Raw genomic sequence first — 20,924 nt, 5'->3', positions numbered from 1 at the left:
CACACACACATTCACACATTCACACAGACAGACAGACACACACCTGGCATATAAACACCTATGTATGATTCAAAATAAATCTAGTTAAGAAAGGGAAGACAAAGGTATTATGTGGAGAGAGCAAACTGTTGAAGTCTATTTTCTTTTTTCTTTTTCTTTTTTTTTCTTTTTTTTTGGTTTTTTGGATTTGGTTTTTTCGAGACAGGGTTTCTCTGTGTAGCCCTGGCTGTCCTGGAACTCACTCTGTAGACCAGGCTGGCCTTGAACTCAGAAATCCGCCTGCCTCTGCCTCCCAAGAGCTGGTACTAAATGCCTGTGCCACCACTGCCCAGCTGAAGTCTATTTTCTATACATGAAGTGTTAGAATTTTTTTATGGAGACAGGCTTGCAGTTTCTCCGTTTTATTTAATTATCCTCATTCATATTTATTTTGTATTTTTTAATTTAGTTATCAATGCTTTAAAAAAAGTCAGATGACTGACTGGTGGTGCACGCCTTTACTTACAAGAGCTTCTGGGGCAGAGAGATCTCTTAGTTCAAGGTCAGCCTGGTCTACAGAGTGAGTTACAGGCCAGCCTGGGCTACACAAAGAAACACAAAATAGCAGATGGCTTATAAATATTTGTATTTTTGGGGTTTTTTTTTTAGTAGTGTTTCTTAAATTTTAAGTCTCTGTGAGTATCTCCATGTAGGTGGAAAGCCAGAAGGCAAAGGATCCCCTGGAGCTGGAGGCGGGTCCAGCAGTTGTCAGCCCTGTTCCCAGGTGCAGGGAGCAAACAAGCCTGCTAGCATAGAGGTGAGTCCTCCTGACCGACCACAGGGCCCAGACTGACCGCTGGGCACTGACTGCTGGGCCCTGATCTAAGCTAACTACCCTACACAGATGCTGGGAACCTAACTTGGACAAGTCCTCTGTAACAGCAGCAAGCTCTCTTATCCACTGAGCCATTTCTCTATCCCCCTATTTTTCCTGAAATATTGAAAAATTAGCAACATAGGCCCTGTGTCCCTTACAGCACAATCAGTGGGAGCAAGTGCCCATGGCCTCCCTGCTGGTGAATCAACATGGTTTCGAACTACCTTATCTCAAGTGCATTACCTGACTGCTATAGGAGTTTGCGTTGTTAATCCTGGGCTGGGAAGTGGGAATAACTGAACAGGAAGTAGGCCAGAGGAAATGACATCAGTAAAGCTTTTGTGTGACAGGTATTTGTTATGTGGTAGGAAGCAGAGTAGAGTCCCCTTGTAGAGGTGTATAGGAGATGGAAGCTGGTTTGTAAACTGGGTCACTGGGACTCTGAGAAGAGAAGAGAGGAGACATTGACCTCTTTAGTCAATAAGCTAAAATAAGGGGTTTGGGTGGATGGTAATTTATCGAATATGCAGTGTCTATATATCTATAGAGGTCCCCACATGCTTCTGGTAAAGCCAGAGCTCCAGAGAAATGACTGGATTAGAAACATCATTAGGGCCGGGCATGGTGGCACACACCTGTAATCCCAGCACTCGGGAGGCAGAGGCAGGCAGATTTCTGAGTTCAAGGCCAGCCTGGTTTACAGAGTGAGCTCCAGGACAGCCAGGACTATACAGAGAAACTCTGTCTTGGAAAAAAACAAACAACAAATCCCCCCAAAAAAGAAGAAACATCATTGGGGGGGGGGGTGGCTGGAGAGATGGCTCAGCGGTTAAGAGCACTGACTGCTCTTTCGAAGACTGTGAGTTCAAATCCCAGCAACCACATGGTGGCTTACAACCATCCATAAAAGAGACATGATGCCTCTTCTGATGTGTCTGAAGACAGTACAGTGTATTTAGGCCAAAGCGAAAGGGGGCCAAGCAGAGCAAGTGGAGGTCCTGAATCCAAATTCCCAGTACAGCTACAGGGTACTCATATACAGGGAAAAAAGTAAATAAATAAATTAATCTTTAAAAAAAGAAACATCATTAGGTTAGTGAATTCTTGTCAGTATGGTGGACTAAATCTGGAGCTGCTAAAATGTTGGTTGAATTATTTTTTTAAGATGAACGAAGATAATCTAATCAGGAAGCTTTTAGTGGCTGTCAGCTAAGGCTGGAGGTAAAGTTCTAGGAATAAGGCCTGTGTGAGAAGAATAGAAGACCAGTATTCCCTTCTTTCTTCCTCCCTTCCCCCTCAACAGCATTCACACCGCCCTTCTATGTCTTCAGGGTAGCAGTGCCCTCGTGGACCTCCAAAGTCCCTCCTTCCTCCATCTCCTGGTGCACACGGCAGTGCACCTTGCACTTAAAATCAGGTCAAACTTGTGGTCTGGGTGATCCCAGGCCTCGGCAATGGCTCTGGTGCTGTTCGGGAACTGTGGCTGGTCTGGGTCTCTACCAGGTGACACTGGGAGAGGTATGTGCCAGCCTTGAGGCCATCGGAGTATGAGATTACAAGTGACATGTACATGGTCTCAAAGGAGGCAAACATAACATTGTCATCTGTAGGAACCACATCACCAGAACACAACAGGCATCAACCTGTGTTTACCATGGTGACATTTTATCATATGATTGGCTAGCTCACTGTAAGTATTTGTGATCTTTGCTGACGAACCTTGCTCCTGAGAGGCGTTCCAGCCGAGACGACAGCGGTATATGCGGGAAGGTGGAAATGGAAATCTGTCAAATGGAAGGGGGACAGTGGTGGAAGATGTGAACTGCCTAAGATGGCGGTTAAGGTTAACGTAGTTTGGGTGCTCAGTATCGGGTAGCTATCATAGATGCCCTCACTGTCTACCATGAAGACACAATCAGCGTGCTCCAAGATAGTGATGGTGGAGTTGTGGGGTTCAAAGACAGCCGTGAAAACTCGGGGCTGGCTAAGGGAGGAACCCCAGCTGTAATCAGCCCAGAGACACTTAGCATCAAGGAGAACCTAGAGCCATTTTCCTACCAACGGTACGTATGGAAAAACAAGTCTTGGGCGTCTGCTAGTCAGCTTATAAATTCCATCTAATACAAAGTCATTGATCTCACTGCCCACGGGTAACATCTCCCTTGCCGATAATGAATTGCTTGTGATGGAAAAGCTGGAGGTGGTGTATCAGTACAAACTCTTTTTTTTTTTAACTTTTTTTAAAAAAAGATTTATTTATTTATTCATGAGTGCTCTATTTGGATGTAAATCTGCATGACCGAAAAGGTCACCAAATCCCATTATAGATAGTTGTGACTTATCATGTGGGTGCTAGGAATTGAACCTCTGGAAGAGTAGACAGTACTCCTAACCTCTGAGCCAGCTCTCCAACCTGTGGGCCCCACCTTTAATAACTGTTGTCTCATGCCCACCCAGGGACGCCTTGGCTTTTAGCGGGGCGGTGGTGGCACATACCTTTAATCCCAGCACTTGGGAGGCAGAGGCAGGCAGATTTCTGAGTTTGAGGCCAGCCTGGTCTACAGAGTGAGTTCCAGAATAGCCAGGGCTATACAGAGAAACCCTGTCTCGAAAACAAGCAAACAAACAAACAAAAAACAAACAAAAAACCCCTGTTGTCAGTACATACTTGTCAGCATGTGTCTCACTAAATGAGCTATTGAAGAAGTCATCTCCTCCTACAATGGTCTTGTCACTTGGCAGTTGCTCATCATACTGGTCAGTATGGACACAGATGTACTCCTGCAAGGTGCTACAGGTCAGGAGTCAACAGAAGGAAGCACGAGGTCCTGGTTACCTTCCGCTATAAGCAAAAATCAGGTAAATAATGCACTGAGAAAAAGAAAAGGCCAGCACTTGGGAGGCAGAGGCAGGCGGATTTCTGAGTTCGAGGCTAGCCTGGTCTACAGAGTGAGTTCCAGGACAGCCAGGACCTCACAGAGAAACCCTGTCTCAAAAAACCAAAACAAACAAACAAACAAATAAATAAATAAAATAAAAGAAAGAAAAAGAAGACTTCTTGTTCAATATCCTTAGCCATAAGGGGAATGAAAATCAAAATTATTTTGAGATTCTATCTTAGAGTGTCAGAGCGGTAGAGTGGTTATTACCAATAACACAAGTGATAATAGCTCGTGCTGGGGAGGATGTGGAACATGGGGAACCTTCCTCCACTGCTGGTGGTGCAAACTAGTCCAGCCACCGTAGATAACAATAGATAACATAGATAACGATTCCTCAGAGAATTGGAAACCAATCTACTTCAAGACCAAGCTATACCACTTTTGGGCGTATATCCAAAGGGTGCTCCATCCATCCTACCACAGGACACTTGCTCAACCATATTCATTGCACCTTTTTTTTCCATAATAATCAGAAACTGGAAACTGGAAACCCTAGATGTCCTTCAACATCTAAGTTAATGATGGATAAAGAAAATGTGGCACAGTTACACAGTGACGTTAAAACAAGGGCATCATGAAATTTGCAGGCAAATGATGGAACTAGAAAAGCTCATCCTGAGTGAGGTAGCCCAGACCTGGAAAGACAAACATGGTATATACTTATAAATGGTGGACATTGGTTGTTAGGTCAGGTACACTCATGCTACAATCTTCCTGGGAAGGAAATAGAGTTGTTGGTGGGTGGGGATGGGGACAGGAGGGATCAGCCAGGGGGTGGGAGAGATGGAATGACAGAGTTCTGGGAGAGATGATTGGAATTGGGAGGCATTTGGGAGGTTGATGTAGAAACCCAGCGCAGTGGACGCTCCCTGGAATCTATGAGAATGACCCCAGTGGAGTCTCCTATTAATGGGGATATGGAGCACGAACTGCCGTCTTCTATAACCAGGCAAGGGTCCTAGCAGTGGGAATGGGACACCAACCCAGCCATAAAACTTTCGACCTACGATCTGTTGTGCCTACAAGACATGGTGGGCAATGGTGGCATGACGCAGAACTTGTGGGAGTGGCCAACCAACGACACGTCCAACTTGTGGCCCATTATACTAGAGGGGCCCCAAGTCTGACACTCCCTAGATGATCAGGAGCCAGCCCAGAGACCTTGGATAGAACCAAACACAACTGGCCAAAAAATCAAAAATGAAGCAAAACAGGTCAATGTAATGATTCCTAATGATATTCTGACACTCATATGTGCACATAAATAAATAAAAAAAGATGATAATTTAAAGATTAAACGAAAAATACAGGCAGAGGTAGGCATAGTGGCACCAACTGGGTTGTAACCCCTGCACATGTTGGCAGGCTGCAATGGGGAAGACTTCTGAGTATTAGGCTAACTAATTGCATCTTCATAGCAAGTTCCAGGCAAAGTTTACATAGAGAGACTATGTGGAGTAGATCCTAAGGGCCCAGGAAAAGACAGGAGACTCACCTGGACCTGGCTATGACATGTTCTCCCCACCTCAAATCATGCACACATAATAATGAATAAACTTTACTTTTTGCAACAGCTTAAAATATGTTTTAGATTTACTTATTTTATGTGTATGAATGTTTTGCTCCCATATATGTCTGTGTACCATGTGCATGCCTGATGCCTGTGGATGTCAGAGAACTATGTTTGACCCTCTGGAACTGGAGTACAGACAGTTGCAAGCCACCGTACGGGTGAAGGGAATTGACACTTCTTGGTCCTTTGCAAAAGCAAAATAACAAGTGCTCTTAACTGCTGGGCCATCTCTCCAGTCCCGGAATAAATAAACTCTTATTAATTTTTTTCCAAGATAGGGTTTCTCTATACAGCCCTGGCTGTCCTGGAACTTGCACTGTAGATCAAAGTCAGTGTTGAATTCAGGGATCTGCCTGCCTCTGCCAGTGCTGAGATTAAAGGCCTGCACCACGAGGTCGGGCTTAAAGATTTATTTTATGTTATGTTGTGTGTGTATATGTATACATACTTATACATACAATGCCCCAGAGGGCAGAAGAGATTGGCTGAACTCTAGTCCCCTGAAAGAGCAGTGCACACTCTTTTGACTGCTGGGCCATCTCTGAAGTAAGCATCAATAACAAGAAAATCTAAAGGCAAACCGAACCCATGATAGTAGAAATCCAGTGTGGTTACCTTTCTGAGATGATAAAACACTGTTTTTGTGAGGCAGGACCTCCCTGTATAGACTTATCTGGCATGGACTGGTTACATAGAACAGTGCGACCTTGAACTCACAGAGATCCTACTGCTGCTGCCTCTCACGTGCTATAGATAAAGGCATGCTCCTCCAAAATATCCTTTTATTTTCTTTTAAATTCTATTATATTTCTTTATGTTGTGTTTATGGGTGTCACCACACCCACAGCATTCATAGTGAGATCGGAGAACAAAATGCAGAAATCGCTGCTCTCCTCCCACCACTGTGGGTCTCCGAGGTGGGACTCAGGTAGTTGCGACTGTACCTGCTGACTCGTTTCGCCGAGCCAATATGATATTCCTTATTTTAATATAGGAGGAGTTAGGTTACTAGGAAGGAATATATGCCTACGAAAGTAAATAATACACCAACACTTGTCAGACATTTAACATAGGGAAGTGGGGGAGGCTCGATCTGGGTGCAGTTCAGGAAGAGATATACATGATCAAGATATATTGTATGATATTTTTTTCAGTAAAAAGAATCATATACCAGTAGTAATATTGAGGGAATAATGGTGGTAAGTGGAACTAAGTTATTTTTGATATTTCCATAAAATAAAAGTTATGTTTTCAGGTGAGGTGGCACATGCCGGAGATTGCTGAGTTTGGTGACAGCTCAGGCTACATTAACGAGTATTATGTAAGCCGGGGTGACCAAGCAAGACGCTATCTAAAAAAAAAAAAATTGGAGAAGAAAAAAGAATTATTTCTTCTGTTATGGAAAATTTAATTGTATTATCAAAGTGAAGGCGCCTATAATAAAATGAAAACAAAGTCTCCGATAGCAGAGGATGGTTTCGATCCATCGACCTCTGGGTTATGGGCCCAGCACGCTTCCGCTGCGCCACTCTGCTACCTACTGTTAGGGCTTGTCTTTCTTTCCATAGAAGAACTTACTTTTCACAGCCTCAGCTTCTGAACGCCTTCTACTGTCAGTGGGGAAAATTGCTTTCATCCCTATTTTGTCTTCTTATTGGTTGACTCCTTTACAGGGCGTTTTTCATTGGCTGCTGCGTTAACCAATAAACGCGCGGGACGGAGTGAGGCGGGAGCCTATCGCGCAGGCGTTTGTTGGGACACGCCGGCTAGACGTTTCTCTGCCAGCCTGACTCTTCCAAGCGGAGAGCGGTTGAGTGGTCTCCATTGTTCAGGATTAAGCGGGCCATGAGGTAAATGGATGGAAGTGCTTGAAAGTTCCTGCCGAAGCCTCGGGGGCATGGCTGAAATGGAGTCGGAGGAACAAGGGCCTGTATCTTGGCGGCCGGCGGAAAGCCTGGCTGGAGGGAGTGGAGTAGGAGGAGCTGGCGGCGGCCGGGGATCGGGCCTGGAGGGGCCGGGGCCGGGGCCCTGCTGGGGGAGTTGTGTTGATCCCTGGGTCTGGGGGCGGGGAGCGATGGAGGAGGTCGGATTGCCCTCCGTGCGCAGCGAGCAGGCTGGAGCGTTGCGCATTTTTCTGGTGCCTAGTGTTTGACCAATAGAACATGCCTCGTAACTGTTTTGCTGTATTAATAAATGAGAAGTCACTTTCCTGTGAATAATAGTACTGGTGTGCCTCATGATCGTGGGTTACTCATTAGGGGTTTGTATGTCAGGTTCTGAAACTCGTATTTTCCTGATGTGAGCTTTGATTAAAATCCGGAATTAGAAGTTGTGTGTGGTGTCGCAAGCTGCAATCACAGCATCTGGGAGATAAGGCAGGAGATACATGAAATTCCGTCCCAAAAACAGAAGAAAAAGAAAAAGTCCAGAATTAGGATGTCATGGGAGTGGGATTGGGCGGGCACCCTTTGGAATCGGGGAGAACTTGGCATGAAATATCTATCCACTGATGTAGTTGGAGGCAGTCAAGGTAAGTAAAATGGAAAGAACATTGATGGTGTGGTGGAAACCTTTTTTAGCAGAATGAGAGTAAAATGTATGTATTTTTAGGGGTGACAGAGGACGTGGTCGTGGTGGGCGCTTTGGTTCCAGAGGAGGGCCTGGAGGAGGGTGAGTGTGCTTGTTTGCATCTTTGCCTTGGTTTATTCAGTAGATAGGAGTTTGGAGTAGATTATTCTATTTGATTTTGTGAAAGCCACGAAAAGCATTTCTTTTCCTAATGTTCCGCTAAGTGAATTTGGCCTTTTGCTAAGAACAATACAGCTCAGAAACTCTCGAATTCTTAAGACAGAATTGGTGCAATGTGCACCTCTCTCTTGCTTTCTGGTTGAATAATTTTGGATTGTTTTCACGTTTCAGGTTCAGGCCTTTTGTGCCCCATATCCCTTTTGATTTCTATTTGGTGAGTATGTTAGATTTGGAGGATTTTCCTGGCTACTGCTCACTTACAGGTGTAGAAATGGAGCCCAGAATCTCCTTGTTAATGGAGTCAGATACTGTCTGGAGTAGGATTCAAGGATGGATCTATTCTTTGTTTGAGTGTGGCTCTTTGGTATGATTGATTGATTGGCTGGCCTGGAACTCTATGTATACTGAGTTGACTGCAAATTCACCATCTTCCTGCCTCAACCTCCTGAATGTTGGAGTTACAGGCATGCACTCCCTACATCTGGCTTAAGTTTTGATTTACTAAGTTTGAGTGCTAGAGATTTGAACCCAGGACCTTGAACATGCTAGATCTATACCCCTAATACCTGGTTTTATTCTATTGTATTTATTCTATATCATTGTCTATTATAGCTATAGGTATAACATGGCTCTAGTAGAGGACACAAATTTTTTCCAGTTCTTGCATAACAGTGCACATCTGTCTGTAACTCTAATCTCCAAGGATCTTATGTCTCTGTTGACTTCTACAGGTTCTTGCACACAGGATGCATATATATATTTACTGTGGCACACACACATACACATAAATAAATATTAAAAAAAAAAAAAAGCCAATTTCACCCGCTAGTCTTTAAAGAGACTGTAACCCGCCTGTAATCCCAGGAATGTAAGCCTGAGCAGTAGGACCGTGTTCTGGGTTCAAGGCCAGCCTGGGCTACTTAGTGAACTCTCAACAAGAACAAAACATAGTAAGCAGTGCAAGCAAGGCAAGGAACATAATTCCTTTAAAGTCTGATTGTAATATCTGTCTAGAAAATATCTTGTTTAAAAAAATAATGTTTAGGACTTTTTAAAGACAGTGTCTGTATAGATAACCTTGGCTGGCCTGACCTCAGAGATCTGCCTGCCTCTGCCTCCAGTGCGCTAAAGGTGTGTACTATAATACATGGTGGATTATAATCAGTTTCTTTCTTTCTTCATTATGCTTGGATTTTTAGACAGGGTTTTTCTCTGTAGCCCTGGCTGTCCTGGAACTCACTCTATAGACCAGGCTGGCCTGGAATGTGCAGAGATCCTCACTGTGTAGACCAGGCTGGCCTGGAATGTGCAGAGATCCTCACTGTGTAGACCAGGCTGGCCTGGAATGTGCAGAGATCTGCCTGCCTTTGCCTCCTGAGTCCTGGGATTAACAAAGAGGGCCACCACCACCTGACCTTTATTTCTTTTACTATAAAGGTCCTGAGTCCTCAGGCTGCTGTGGTAGACTGTTGGCCTGGCACGCCCAGAACCCAGAGCATTTCATAGATCAGTGTGGGGCAGACACCTATAATCCAAGTACAAAGGAGGATAAGATTAGAGTCATCCTCAGCTACCATAGCAAGTTCAGGTCAGCCTGTGATTTGTATTATATAAGACCCTGCCTCAAAAAAATAACAGAAGAACAAGGTTTGTGTTTGGACTTGAACATCTGAAGGAGTTAAAACCAGGTGTTGTAAGGAGTACTGGCTTTGAAATGGAGTAGTTGGGAAAATAGAATTAAATGTAGAATTTTCTGGTTTTTAAGCCCCACCCCCCCACCCCTCGGACAGGGTTTCTCTGTGTCACCCTAGCTGTCTTGGAACTCACTCTGTAGACCAGGCTGGTCTCAAACTCAGAAATCTGCCTGCCTCTTGTAGGCATGCACCGTCACTGCCTGGCCCCCTGCAAGGTTTTTTTTTTTTTTTTTTTTTTTTTGGTTTTTCGAGACAGGGTTTCTCTGTGTAGCCCTGGCTGTCCTGTCCTGGAACTCACTCTGTAGACCAGGCTGGCCTTGAACTCAGAAATCCACCTGCCTCTGCCTCCCAAGTGCTGGGATTACAGGCGTGCGCCACCACCGCCCGGCCAAGGCTTTTTTTTTAATTCTAAAGATTTATGTATGAGTGTCTGTATGTATATACACCTTATACATGCCTTAGTACCAGAGGAAGCTGAAGAGGGAGTCAGATTCCTTGGAACTCTAGTCACGTGGTTATGAGACCCATGTGGGTGCTGGGAACTGAACCTGGGTCCTCTGCAAAAGCAGTGTGAGCCATCTCTTCAATACCTCTGTATTTTAAAAAGTGCTTTTTATTACTGCATGTACACCATGGCAGATGTGTAAAAAAAATGTGTGGTGGTCAATGAGGATGACTTGTAGGCTTTGGTTTTCTGCATGGGTCCCAGAGCCAATGAGTGCGGGTCTGTGTTGTCAGACTATCTCACTGGGTCTTGTTTGTGTAGTACTGAGACCAGATCTCATGAAGTTTGTTTTGAACTGCTAATTCTCCTGCCTCTTTCTTCAAAGAGCTGAGACCACAACTGGGATTACAAGGATGTAAGAATTTTTTTTCCTGTTGTAGTATCAGAAAAAAAAATATATCTCTTGTGTGTTTTCTCAATTTTTTTTCCCAAGACAGTTTTTCTCTGCTTAGTTCTGGCTGTCCTGTAACTTACTCAGTAGACCAGACTGGCCTCTAACTCAAAGAGATTATTTTTTTTCTTAAGATTTATTTTTTAAATAAATAAGTATTTAATTACAGTGAAATCTTATTCAGTGCCCTGTCTGCACATATAGCTACACACCAGAAGAGGGAATTGGATCCCATTAGATGGCTGTGATCCACCATGTGGTTACTCAGAATTGAACTCAGGACCTCTGGAATAGGAGTCAGTGCTCTTAAACCACTGAGCCATCTCTTCAGTTCCTCTTCTATGAATTACTTTTGACAAATAACATAATTTAATTTCTGGTTTAGTGTGAAATGGCTTTTCCCCGGGTCAAGCCAGCACCTGATGAAACCTCCTTCAGTGAAGCCTTGCTGAAGAGGAATCAAGATCTTGCTCCCAATTCTGCTGAGCAGGTATGTGCTTTCCTTGGGCTGTGTTAAAAGCCTGGAGTCAGAGAGCTATTAGTCCGTGTGGTTAAGGAGAGTGTTGTCTGCCTGTGATTGTAAGCCCGTGGTAGACACTGGAGGTCCTGATTCCCATGAAGAGTGCTGTCAGAGCCCAGGGCCTCTGGGTGTGTAGTTATTCATGTCCCACACTCTCACTGGATGTGCAGAGTCTGGAGATGGTGATGCACATGCAATAGATGTTGTACGTAATTTTTGGCTTTAGGGTGTTTTTGCTTTGTGATGTTTTCAGGCTTCCATACTTTCTTTGGTGACAAAAATCAACAATGTGATTGACAACTTGATTGTGGCTCCAGGGACATTTGAAGTGGTGAGTTTTTGATGACTTAATTCTAAGAAAGGGCATCTCTGTTGGTATGGAAATTTCCTTGGCCCTTGCCTGTTAATCTTTTAGTTGTCTGTTTTCTAACTCAAAGCCTAAAATGGAAAAGTACAGAGAATTCTGGAATTCCTGATCTTGAGGATAAGATTTTATTACTGGTCAGCTAGCCATGCCCAGGGTCTCTGTGGTTATCTGGGGGATGTGATTTCATCATGGCTGCTTTCAAATCTAGATATTAAGAAGAAGCTGAAATGGTTCTATGAGGACCAGCACCTTTATTTTTCTAAACTTACCTGAAATCCCTTTCAACAGCAAATTGAAGAAGTCCGGCAGGTAGGATCATATAAAAAGGGGACAATGACTACAGGACACAATGTGGCTGACCTGGTGGTAATACTAAAGATTTTGCCAACATGTAAGTGTATCTCTTATCTTTATCCATTGGGGATGATGCACAGGGCCTTATGCATGTTAACTTGTGCTGTGCCTGAAAGCACAGGGTCCCTTGAGTTTGTTACTGAATATGTAGTGGCCATAGTAGTCAGGTCAGTGTAGGTCAAGGGTTAGCAGGGGTCTCAGCCCACTCTTTTCTTTCTTTCAAAGATTTTAATGGATTTGTTTCTATTAGTGTTATGGGTGTATGTATGTATGCATGTATGTGTGTACCATGTACATGCCTTGGGCTTATGGAGGTTAGAAGAGAGCTTTGGATCTCCTGGAACTGGAGGTATAGATGATTATGAACCACTATTAGATATTGGTAACTGAGCCCAGGCCCTCTACAAGAGGAACAAATGCTCTCAATTTCTGAGGCATTTCTCCAGCCACTCCAGCCCACTTTGCTAAGCATTGACTAGACTTAGGGCTAGTAATAATTGAAGCCCAGATTCATTTATTTATTTCATCATTATTTGTATGTGAATGTATGGAAGGGAAATAGCACATTTATTGTTTATATACTTATTGTTTGTTTTGAAACAAGGTCTCACTATGTAGCCCTAGCTCTCTCTAGTTTGCAGAGATAAGCTTGTCTCTACCTTCTGAGTGTTGTTATTAAAGGTGTATCCTATCATACCCGGCTGTTTGTTGGTGGTGGTGGTAGTAGTGGTGGTGGTGGTGGTGGTGGTGGTGGTGGTGGGGCGGCGGCGGTGGGTGGTGTATATGTGTGAGGTGGTAGTGGCATACGCCTTTGGTCCCAGCACTCGGGAGGCAGAGGCAGCCAGATAACAGTTTGAAGCCAGGGTTACACAGGGAAACCCCGTCTAAAAAAGCAAAAACAAAAGAAAACCAAAAAAAAGAACAAGGAAAAAGATGGTATAGTCAAGGATTCTTGTTCCCTGAGTCTTACAAATTCTGTCCAGGCTTTCATTGCCCTGGGAAGAGTGTTCATTCTAGTTGAGTGAGTTTCAGTCTGTGGGGTAGAAATAGAGATGTCAAGTTGTTTACTAATAGAGGAACTCTACATGAAATACATTACTGTAACACTTCTTATGTCCTTTTTCTCCAATCTAGTGGAAGCTGTTGCTGCCCTGGGGAACAAAGTCGTGGAAAGCCTAAGGGCACAGGACCCCTCGGAAGGTTTGTTGCTAAATATGTATGTAGTGGCCACAGCAGCCGGTCTTACAAATAGTCAGGTCAGTGTAGGTCAAAGATTAGCAGGAGTCTCAGGTATTTAGTTTATTTTCTTTTATTATGAAGGGTGGGTTACGAGATAGACTTACTCTATAGCCCAGGCTGGCCTCAAATTACATCCTTCTGCCTCAGCCTTCTAAGTGCTAGGATCATAGATAGGGATGCACCACTGAACTCTTTATGGTTTGGTTGGGGTTTTTCGGGACAAGGTTTCTCTGTGTAGCCCTGGCTGTCCTGGAACTCACTCTGTAGACCAGGCTGGCCTCGAACTCAGAAATCCACCTGCCTCTGCCTCCCAAGTGCTGGGACTAAAGGTGTGCGCCACCACTGCCCGACTGTACCACTGAACTCTTGATCTCTGTTTTAAAACTGTAATTTTGAGCTTCATATTCAGGCCTTCTGTTGCCTCAGGTCTCATGTTCTGTCCTGCATGCTCTCCCTACCTTTTTCATGTAGTTAGGTTGCTCTAGTGCTAGTGATCATATCCTTGCTGCCTCCTTCTCTTACTGGTATCCAAGCTCTTACTGATGGTTTTGGCATATGCTTATTAATCCCAGCACTTGGAAGCATAAGCAGGAGGATCTGAAGTCTGAGACCAGCCTTCCATACATACACATACACATACATCTTGTCTCAAAAACTAAATAGCCTACTGCCAGGAAACTGACCTGTTTAGCCAGATGTGGCACACCTATAACCCCAGCATTTGAAAATTGGGGCAGGCGGATTGTAATTTAAGGCCAGCCTGAACTGTATACAAAGAAAGAACTTATGTCACAAAACAAAATGCAGGCTGTGTTGATACAGCTTGTTGGTAGAGTACATGCCTAGTGTGTGTGAAGTTGTATCAGTACTCAGCATTAGATACACACCACTTTTGCTGCTATTCAAGACTGGTGAGATGGAGGAAGGTCGTTCTTTGGCCTCTATAGGAGTGTGAGTGTTCGTTCCCACTCTCACATGCTCTAAATAAATACAGTTTTTTAAAAAATCAAAACAGAACAAATGTGTTTTACATCTTGATTATTTTGTTCTTTTAGTTTTGACCATGCTGACTAATGAAACTGGCTTTGAAATTAGCTCTTCTGATGCTACGGTGAAAATTCTCATTACAACAGTGCCACCCAATCTCCGAAAACTGGATCCAGAACTCCATTGTAAGTCTCCCCCCTCCCCATTACTGAGAAATCTGGGGGTGGAGATGAGGAGGAACAGCTAGCTTTGACACTTTCTGGAAATTTTAGTATTTTACCAACTGTAGAGGAGTTTTACCTTCCTTGTAATTTGTAGTTGATTTTCCCAGCTTCCTAGTGACTTCTGGGGTGGGAGTTTTTGCTACACTTTGGCTCCTGGCAGATGGCACTCTCGTACCCACCCAGGAGCTATCTTTTGGATCCGCAAATGAAAGATACACATAGATTAGTTTATTTTTGAAATGCCTTGGCTACCTCAAAGGCTGGGCACTCCTAATCCTCCCTGCTATCGCAGGCCCAATCGGGAAGTGGCCAGTGGCCACTCACCCAAAATCTCACATGGCTGGTTGGTATTCTCCATTCCTCTCTGCGTCCTACTGGAGCAACTCTGTCTCTCCCAGGGCCCAGCCATTGGCCATTGGCATTTTTATTGATTGATCAAAAACCAATTGGGGACAAGGGCCTTCAGCGTCTGGACTTGCAGATTCCTGATTGAATCAAAGCATAGAACCAATCTCCAACATTTTCAAAGTCTTAAAAAGGATACAGAAGAAAAAAAAACTTGAAAAAGATAAAAAGTAAAAGCTTGTATAAATATTTGTGAAGGGAAATAGATTAGTGGAAAAGATAAGTGTGTTGCATGTTTTCAGATTTGGCTGGGGAGGACAACAGTGTTTGGACAAGTGGCTTGCTACCTTAGCCTTGCTGTATTTTTGGGTGGGTATTGACTGGGATTGAATATATTGCACACATAATAGGAAAGTTGTTTAGCCTGTTGTACTTGTCTTCAGTGGACATCAAGGTGTTGCAGAGTGCCTTAGCGGCCATCCGGCATGCCCGCTGGTTTGAAGAAAATGCTTCTCAGTCCACGTGAGTCTCATTGGTCATTTATATAAAATAATCTTTTCTGAGGTGTGTAGTGGTTTTGGCCTGTAATCCAACAACCCTGAATAACAAATAGTCCAGGCCCTACTTCCTCTGATAAAACTGTCAGATGTGATGTTTGCTTTTCACATAAAATATATGTGTGCAGATGTATAATTTTGTGTGTATGCATGCGTGAACATAAATGTCATAGTCGTGTAGTCTGAACACAGTTTTAAGGAGTTCTCTTCTGTGAGTCTTAGGGACTGAACTCAGCTTTACCAGGCTTATGGTACAAATGCCTTTCTTTGCTGAGCCAGTTGGTAGATACTGTATATATAATTCTCTAAATAGTACAGTCAGCTTTGACTCCTAACTTGTGTAGAAATATCAATATGATTTTATTCTCTCTAATTCCTGGGTCTCTTATTCAGAGTTAAAGTTCTCATCAGATTGCTGAAGGACTTACGGATTCGTTTTCCTGGCTTTGAGCCTCTCACACCCTGGATCCTTGACCTACTTGTAAGTGAAAGGGGAGGCTGACAGTGTAGCCTGTGTAGAGTGCGTCACTAGTATGTGAGAGTCCCTAGTTCAGTTGCCAGCACTGCACAGAGGAACGGGGTGCACTGTCTAGATGTAGTTACTTATTATTTTCCTTTCTTTCACTTTTGAGACAGGGTTCCTTTGTGTAGCCCCGAGTGCTATGGAACTCTTGTAGAGCAGGCTGGCCCCAGACTCAGCCCTGCCTCTGCCTCCACGGGGCGGGGTTAAAGGCGTGCCCAGGCACTTGGCGCTCGATGGTAGCTTAACCTCCCAACGGCAGAAATCAGTGAAGCTTAAGGAAAGCTTTGCTCAGTCTTTAGAGAGGCCGAGAAGGGGTATTTTGAGTTAAGAGGATAGAAAGGGTTACTTAGGGAGACAGGAAAGTTTAGTGAGTGAACAGTCTGGGAACAGTCCACTGTTTCCCTGAGGTTTTAATACCTAGTGGAATAATAGTTATTGCTAGTTTCCCTCATGACTTGAAGTTTTAGTCTGTTTGAATATGGAATCGCCAGATGGTGGCATACCTACCAGACTTACTCTCTCCTCCAGGGGCACTATGCTGTAATGAACAACCCCACCAGACAGCCGTTGGCCCTGAATGTGGCATACAGGTACAGAATGCTTCTTTGGGGTTTGGGGCATAAGCTGTTTCGTTATGCTTTCTAAGTGCCTTTGTGTTTCAGGCGCTGCTTGCAGATTCTGGCTGCAGGACTGTTCTTGCCAGGGTCAGTGGGCATCACTGACCCCTGTGAGAGTGGCAACTTCAGGGTTCACACAGTTATGACCCTAGAACAGCAGGTATTAAGACAACCATGAAATGAGTGGGGTTCTGGCCAGAAGGCCAAGGACCACGGGACCTGTTTCACACGGATGTTAGCCATGTATTGTCTGTTTATTTTGGCTCATTTCCCCCTCGTTCTTCAGGATATGGTCTGCTACACAGCTCAGACTCTGGTTCGAATTCTCTCCCATGGAGGCTTTAGGAAGATCCTTGGCCAGGAGGGGGATGCCAGCTGTAAGTTACCTCTGTGGTGCTGTCCAGGGGTTCTGAACTACAGAGAAGCTGTATCTTAAGGTGGTCCAATATTAATGAATAGAGCGTATTTTGTTTACTGGGCTATTTGTATGAAGTGGGTTTTATCCCTGTCTCTTCTAGATCTTGCTTCAGAAATATCTACCTGGGACGGAGTGATTGTGACACCTTCAGAAAAGGCTTATGAGAAGCCGCCTGAGAAGAAGGAGGGAGAGGAAGAGGAGGAGAACACAGAAGAACCACCTCAAGGGGAAGAAGAAGAAAGCATGGAGACTCAGGAGTAACCTCCCCTTTACTGTTTCTCCCCAAGGGAAGATGAGCCGACCTAAGCCAGCCACCACGGGGCTTTAGATGGTGGCATTTCTGTGGCATGGGGCAGGAAGGAAAACAAACTGTAAAGAAAAAATGCTAGGGGCCAAGCAGCTAGAAGTCTCCCATTTGTGACTGCATATGCCATCCGTCCCTCCGTAATGAAGCAGAACGCCGCCCAGTCCCAGTATTTAACCCTAACCACTCCCAACCAGTGCTTTTTGTTGAAATGTTGTAAACTGTCATTGAGTATCTGGGGATTTTTTTTTTTCTAAGAAAAATGATTAAAGTACTTCCTACCAGGGCTTTTGGTTTTATTTTTCTTCTATATGTAGCAACTACTTTTGGCTTCTATATATTTCATTAGAATTCAAGTTGAGTCCTTTATTATAAATACTGAGATTGCTGTTTCAAGTTATGTAAATTAAAATGGACTCCTGGGATACCATTTAAGCACTGTGATGGTTAATTTTCATGTCAGCTTGGCCTAAAGTACCGGGATTGTCTGCAAAGGATTAACCCTAAATTCGGATGAAAGCAGTTTATGAGCTCGAGAAAGGGATACATTTCCAGCACTCCCTCCCTTCTCTTGGAAGCTTGAGTACCTCACATGTTCATGTCTCAAACAGGCCCCAAAACATGGGTCGAGGTGACCATAACCTGAACCCTTTGAAACCATAATACAATAAATTCTTTTTTTTGTTTGTTTGTTTAATAATGCTGAGAATAGTTAATAATGACATAGTCAAGCCAGGGTGGCCAAGTGGATAAATTCCTTTTTTTTGTTTTTTTTTTTTTTTGTTTGTTCGTTTGTTTGAGACAGGATTTCTCTGTGTAGCCCTGGCTGTCCTGGAACTCACTCTGTAGACCAGGCTGGCCTCAGACTCAGAAATTCGCCTGCCTCTGCCTCCCAAGTGCTGGGATTATGGGCCACCACTGCCTCGCATGGGTAAATGATTTACCTTGACTTTACCTAAGTCCTCAATTGTAAAGAAAGTGAAGTTACAGGTGAAGGAAACTCCCCCCCAGGCCCAAGTAATGAGAGTAACAGAATGATTAACACTGGATAACTAGGCCTGGAAAGAGTGGCACTTAAATATGGAACTTTTAGTTTTTTATGAGAATGTTTTGCTTGCATCATTTGTGTCCTGGGTCCCCAAAAGGACAGGCGAAGGCTTTGGATTCCCCTGGAAGTGGAGTTAGAGACTGCTGTGAGTCACCATGTAAATGCTGGGAACTGAACTCATCTGGAAGACCCACCATTAAGCCATTCCCTCTGGCCCTTAAAATAATGTAGCCTAAACAACACCACAAACCACAAAAGCTCTGCCCTTGACCCTGGGTCATCGTGTTTCTGTCATGCTCTCCTTGGGTAGTAATGAAGGCAACAGTTGTGATACTTATTAAACATGTAAGATGGTTTTGGGAAGGAACTGGCGAGGACGAGGGGCCAAGGTGCCAGTGTACCCTCTCACTAAATCTCTGGTGTTTTCTCAATTTTCTACCACACAATGCCTAGTTAACATTCTCTGGGGGGAAATGTACAGAGTCAGGCACCCCGACATGCCCATTATGATCCCAGCATTCAGGGGGCTAAGGCAAGAAGAGGACATGCTTGAGGCCAGCCTGGACTACATACTGAGACCTTGTCTCAAGAAACAAAACCCAAAAGGTAGAGGCTCATTCTTGGCAGGACAAGCTGTAATGGAGGCTCTTTAGGAAATAGTCCCGCTGTGTGCATGTTTCTTGAGGCTGCTACGTCAATGAGTACATAGTGCAAACAACTCAAAGGTCTACAGAGACTGCTGCAATCTTCTCATGTCTACCAGACAGCGCCGGCGGAGAACAGCACTTGTATTCTCAGGTCGCAGGCCCGTGCTTACTTGCTTGGAGAACCAGGAGGGTACACTCCTGAATCCAGCATGGCTCTCCTGCGAGCTGTTTCCTTGGCCACACTGTGGTTTAACCGCCTTAGCCGTTCCTGTAAGACAGGAAGATGGGGAATCTAATGACTGCTGTAAAAGGTTTGAACTGAGTCAAGTAGGTGCTGAAAGGGCTTGCTCCGCCTCTTCCCAGACTTCCTTCTCTGTGTAGCCCTAGAACTTGCTCTGTAGACCAGGATGCCTTCAAACTCAGAAGTTTGCCTGCTTCTACCTATAGCTGGCTGCCCAACTGGCTTTGGCTCTTTATAAGCCAGCCTTTTAAGTTAAAACAAGCCTGTAAATGACAGCCCGTAGAAATTAAGAACTGAGCTTCTGAGCACTTGTCTGGCTTGAGGTCCAGTAATAGGGTGGGGGAAGCAGGGACCTTTATTTAGATTAATAAAATCTTTCCCCCATAGTTGCTTTCACTGTGTTGAAGACATAGAGTAGGATAACGAACAGATTTTTTTGAGAGGGCCATGCTATGTAGCTCTAGCATATTTGATAGTCCAGGCTATGCCCAAAGTTCAAGCCATCCTTGCCTTAACCTACTAAATGCTGAAATTACAGTATGCATCACCATGCTCTTCCGGATTTTTTTTTTTTTACCTGTGCATTCTGTAAAATATTGTTGACCAAGACAACTCGTCGCCTGGCATTAAGCAGCTTCTTAACATAGGGGTCCAGATCCAGGGCCACCTTCTGGTCCTCATTGATCCGGCACAGTTCTGGGAAGAGGAAATGGGCAACCAACATCTAGTGGCTTATTTTTTTGTTCTTAGGGAATGTAAGAGAGGAATGGGATGGAAAATGCTCTTGCAGTCTTGTGTGAGCCACGGACACCTCCCCTTCTTCCATTCTGCCCTAAAATATCCCCGGAAATTAAGAGTCCGCGGGTAGTTCTGATATTGTGAAGCAAGTGATAGAAACCTAGCCTAAAACCTGGGAAAGCAAAGGTCCTGAAAGTGAGCTCAGGGATTCCAGGAATTCTGGGTGCTCACTCACCTGTAGCTAGGTTGTCAATTTGTTCCCGGAGCTCGACTTGGCTTTCTCTGCAAAGTGGGACAAAGGCCTACAACGGTCAGTGACTGGAACGCGGGAAACGAATTCTACTTATCCCCAAATACTGAGACAAGCCAACCTCAACTTAGAGGCCCGGGCCCTTCCGTCCATTTCCCAGGTCTCAACATCAGTGTGTCTCTACCGATCTAGTGTCTTTCCGGGGCCCCGCCCCTACAAGCCAGTTCACAGGTCCCGCCCCCAGCAACCCGGTCTTGCACCTGACCGCGTGCACGTGGGAGTCGAGCTGCTGCACAGCGGGTCGCAGGAACTCCAGCAGCCCCTCGGCAAAGAGGTCGCGGCCCGTGGGCCCCGCAACTGGGGTCCCGGCCCCTGACACGGCAGCGGAACCAGCCGCGGCCATTGCGAACTGCCCCGACGCCCTCAGCCTGCCGCGAGGGCCGCCGGGAACTACAGGCCGCCGCTGTGCACCGGCCGCGAGAGGGCGCTTAGGTACAGCCGTGAAGGCAGTGGGACAGCTGGGAAATGGAGTCCTCAGTGAGCCGGGGCGAGCAGGGCCGGGACCAGAGCCCCGTGGAAGTGGTAGTTCTTCCATGGGGCTGTAGGGGACGGGATCTAGACTTCAGGAGATAGCAGGAAATATTTTTCTTTCCTTTTTTTTTGGGGGGGGGGATTGCATATTTATTTCAGAGCCCAGGCTGTCTTGGTACTGTGTAAACTAGGCTGTCCTTGAATTCACTGAGATCTGCCTCCCAAAAGTGTGCCCAACACTTTTTTTCCTAAGGTGAAAATAAGTGCTATTGTCCACAGCCTTTTCCATGGGAACTGACGAGAGA

General features: G+C 44.9%; 2 protein-coding genes and 1 non-coding gene across 3 annotated transcripts; 1 reads left to right on the top strand and 2 right to left on the bottom strand.

Annotated features, from left to right (window-relative positions):
* Positions 1-6,834: 6,834 nt before the first annotated feature.
* On the bottom strand, positions 6,835-6,906 carry Trnam-cau (transfer RNA methionine (anticodon CAU)). Its single transcript has one exon. It is a non-coding gene; the product is annotated as a tRNA-Met (tRNA).
* Positions 6,907-7,103: 197 nt separating this feature from the next.
* Positions 7,104-17,450, top strand: Ilf2 (interleukin enhancer binding factor 2). Its single transcript, XM_052179921.1, has 14 exons — positions 7,104-7,221; positions 7,982-8,041; positions 8,291-8,333; positions 11,095-11,199; positions 11,483-11,560; positions 11,885-11,987; positions 13,085-13,150; positions 14,245-14,361; positions 15,189-15,267; positions 15,696-15,783; positions 16,354-16,415; positions 16,488-16,602; positions 16,729-16,819; positions 16,961-17,450. The coding sequence occupies exons 1-14, from the start codon at positions 7,217-7,219 to the stop codon at positions 17,119-17,121; spliced, it is 1,173 nt and encodes a 390-aa protein (XP_052035881.1). The 5' UTR covers positions 7,104-7,216; the 3' UTR covers positions 17,122-17,450.
* Positions 17,451-18,829: 1,379 nt separating this feature from the next.
* Snapin (SNAP associated protein) lies at positions 18,830-20,549 on the bottom strand. The gene is made up of 4 exons (XM_052179922.1): positions 20,349-20,549; positions 20,074-20,120; positions 19,678-19,796; positions 18,830-19,127 (listed from the first exon to the last, which is right to left on the bottom strand). Exons 1-4 carry the CDS (start codon positions 20,489-20,491, stop codon positions 19,026-19,028), a joined length of 411 nt encoding a protein of 136 aa, XP_052035882.1. The 5' UTR covers positions 20,492-20,549; the 3' UTR covers positions 18,830-19,025.
* Between the last annotated feature and the right edge of the window lie 375 nt (positions 20,550-20,924).

This window comes from Apodemus sylvaticus, chromosome 4 (assembly GCF_947179515.1).
Source record: "Apodemus sylvaticus chromosome 4, mApoSyl1.1, whole genome shotgun sequence".
NCBI classification, from domain to species: domain Eukaryota; kingdom Metazoa; phylum Chordata; class Mammalia; order Rodentia; family Muridae; genus Apodemus; species Apodemus sylvaticus.
Note: the sequence above shows the minus strand (reverse complement) of the source record. Positions and strands in the feature narration are given on the sequence as shown.

Coding starts and splice junctions, on each gene's coding strand:
- Snapin (XM_052179922.1), bottom strand. CDS start 20,491: ATGGCCGCGGCTGGTTCCGCTGCCGTGTCAGGGGCCGGGACCCCAGTT. Junction 20,121..20,348: donor TCCCACGTGCACGCGGTCAG/GTGCAAGACCGG, acceptor CCCACTTTGCAG/AGAAAGCCAAGTCGAGCTCC. Junction 19,797..20,073: donor AATTGACAACCTAGCTACAG/GTGAGTGAGCAC, acceptor TCCTCTTCCCAG/AACTGTGCCGGATCAATGAG.
- Ilf2 (XM_052179921.1), top strand. Junction 8,042..8,290: donor AGAGGAGGGCCTGGAGGAGG/GTGAGTGTGCTT, acceptor TTCACGTTTCAG/GTTCAGGCCTTTTGTGCCCC. Junction 16,416..16,487: donor GCCCTGAATGTGGCATACAG/GTACAGAATGCT, acceptor TTTGTGTTTCAG/GCGCTGCTTGCAGATTCTGG.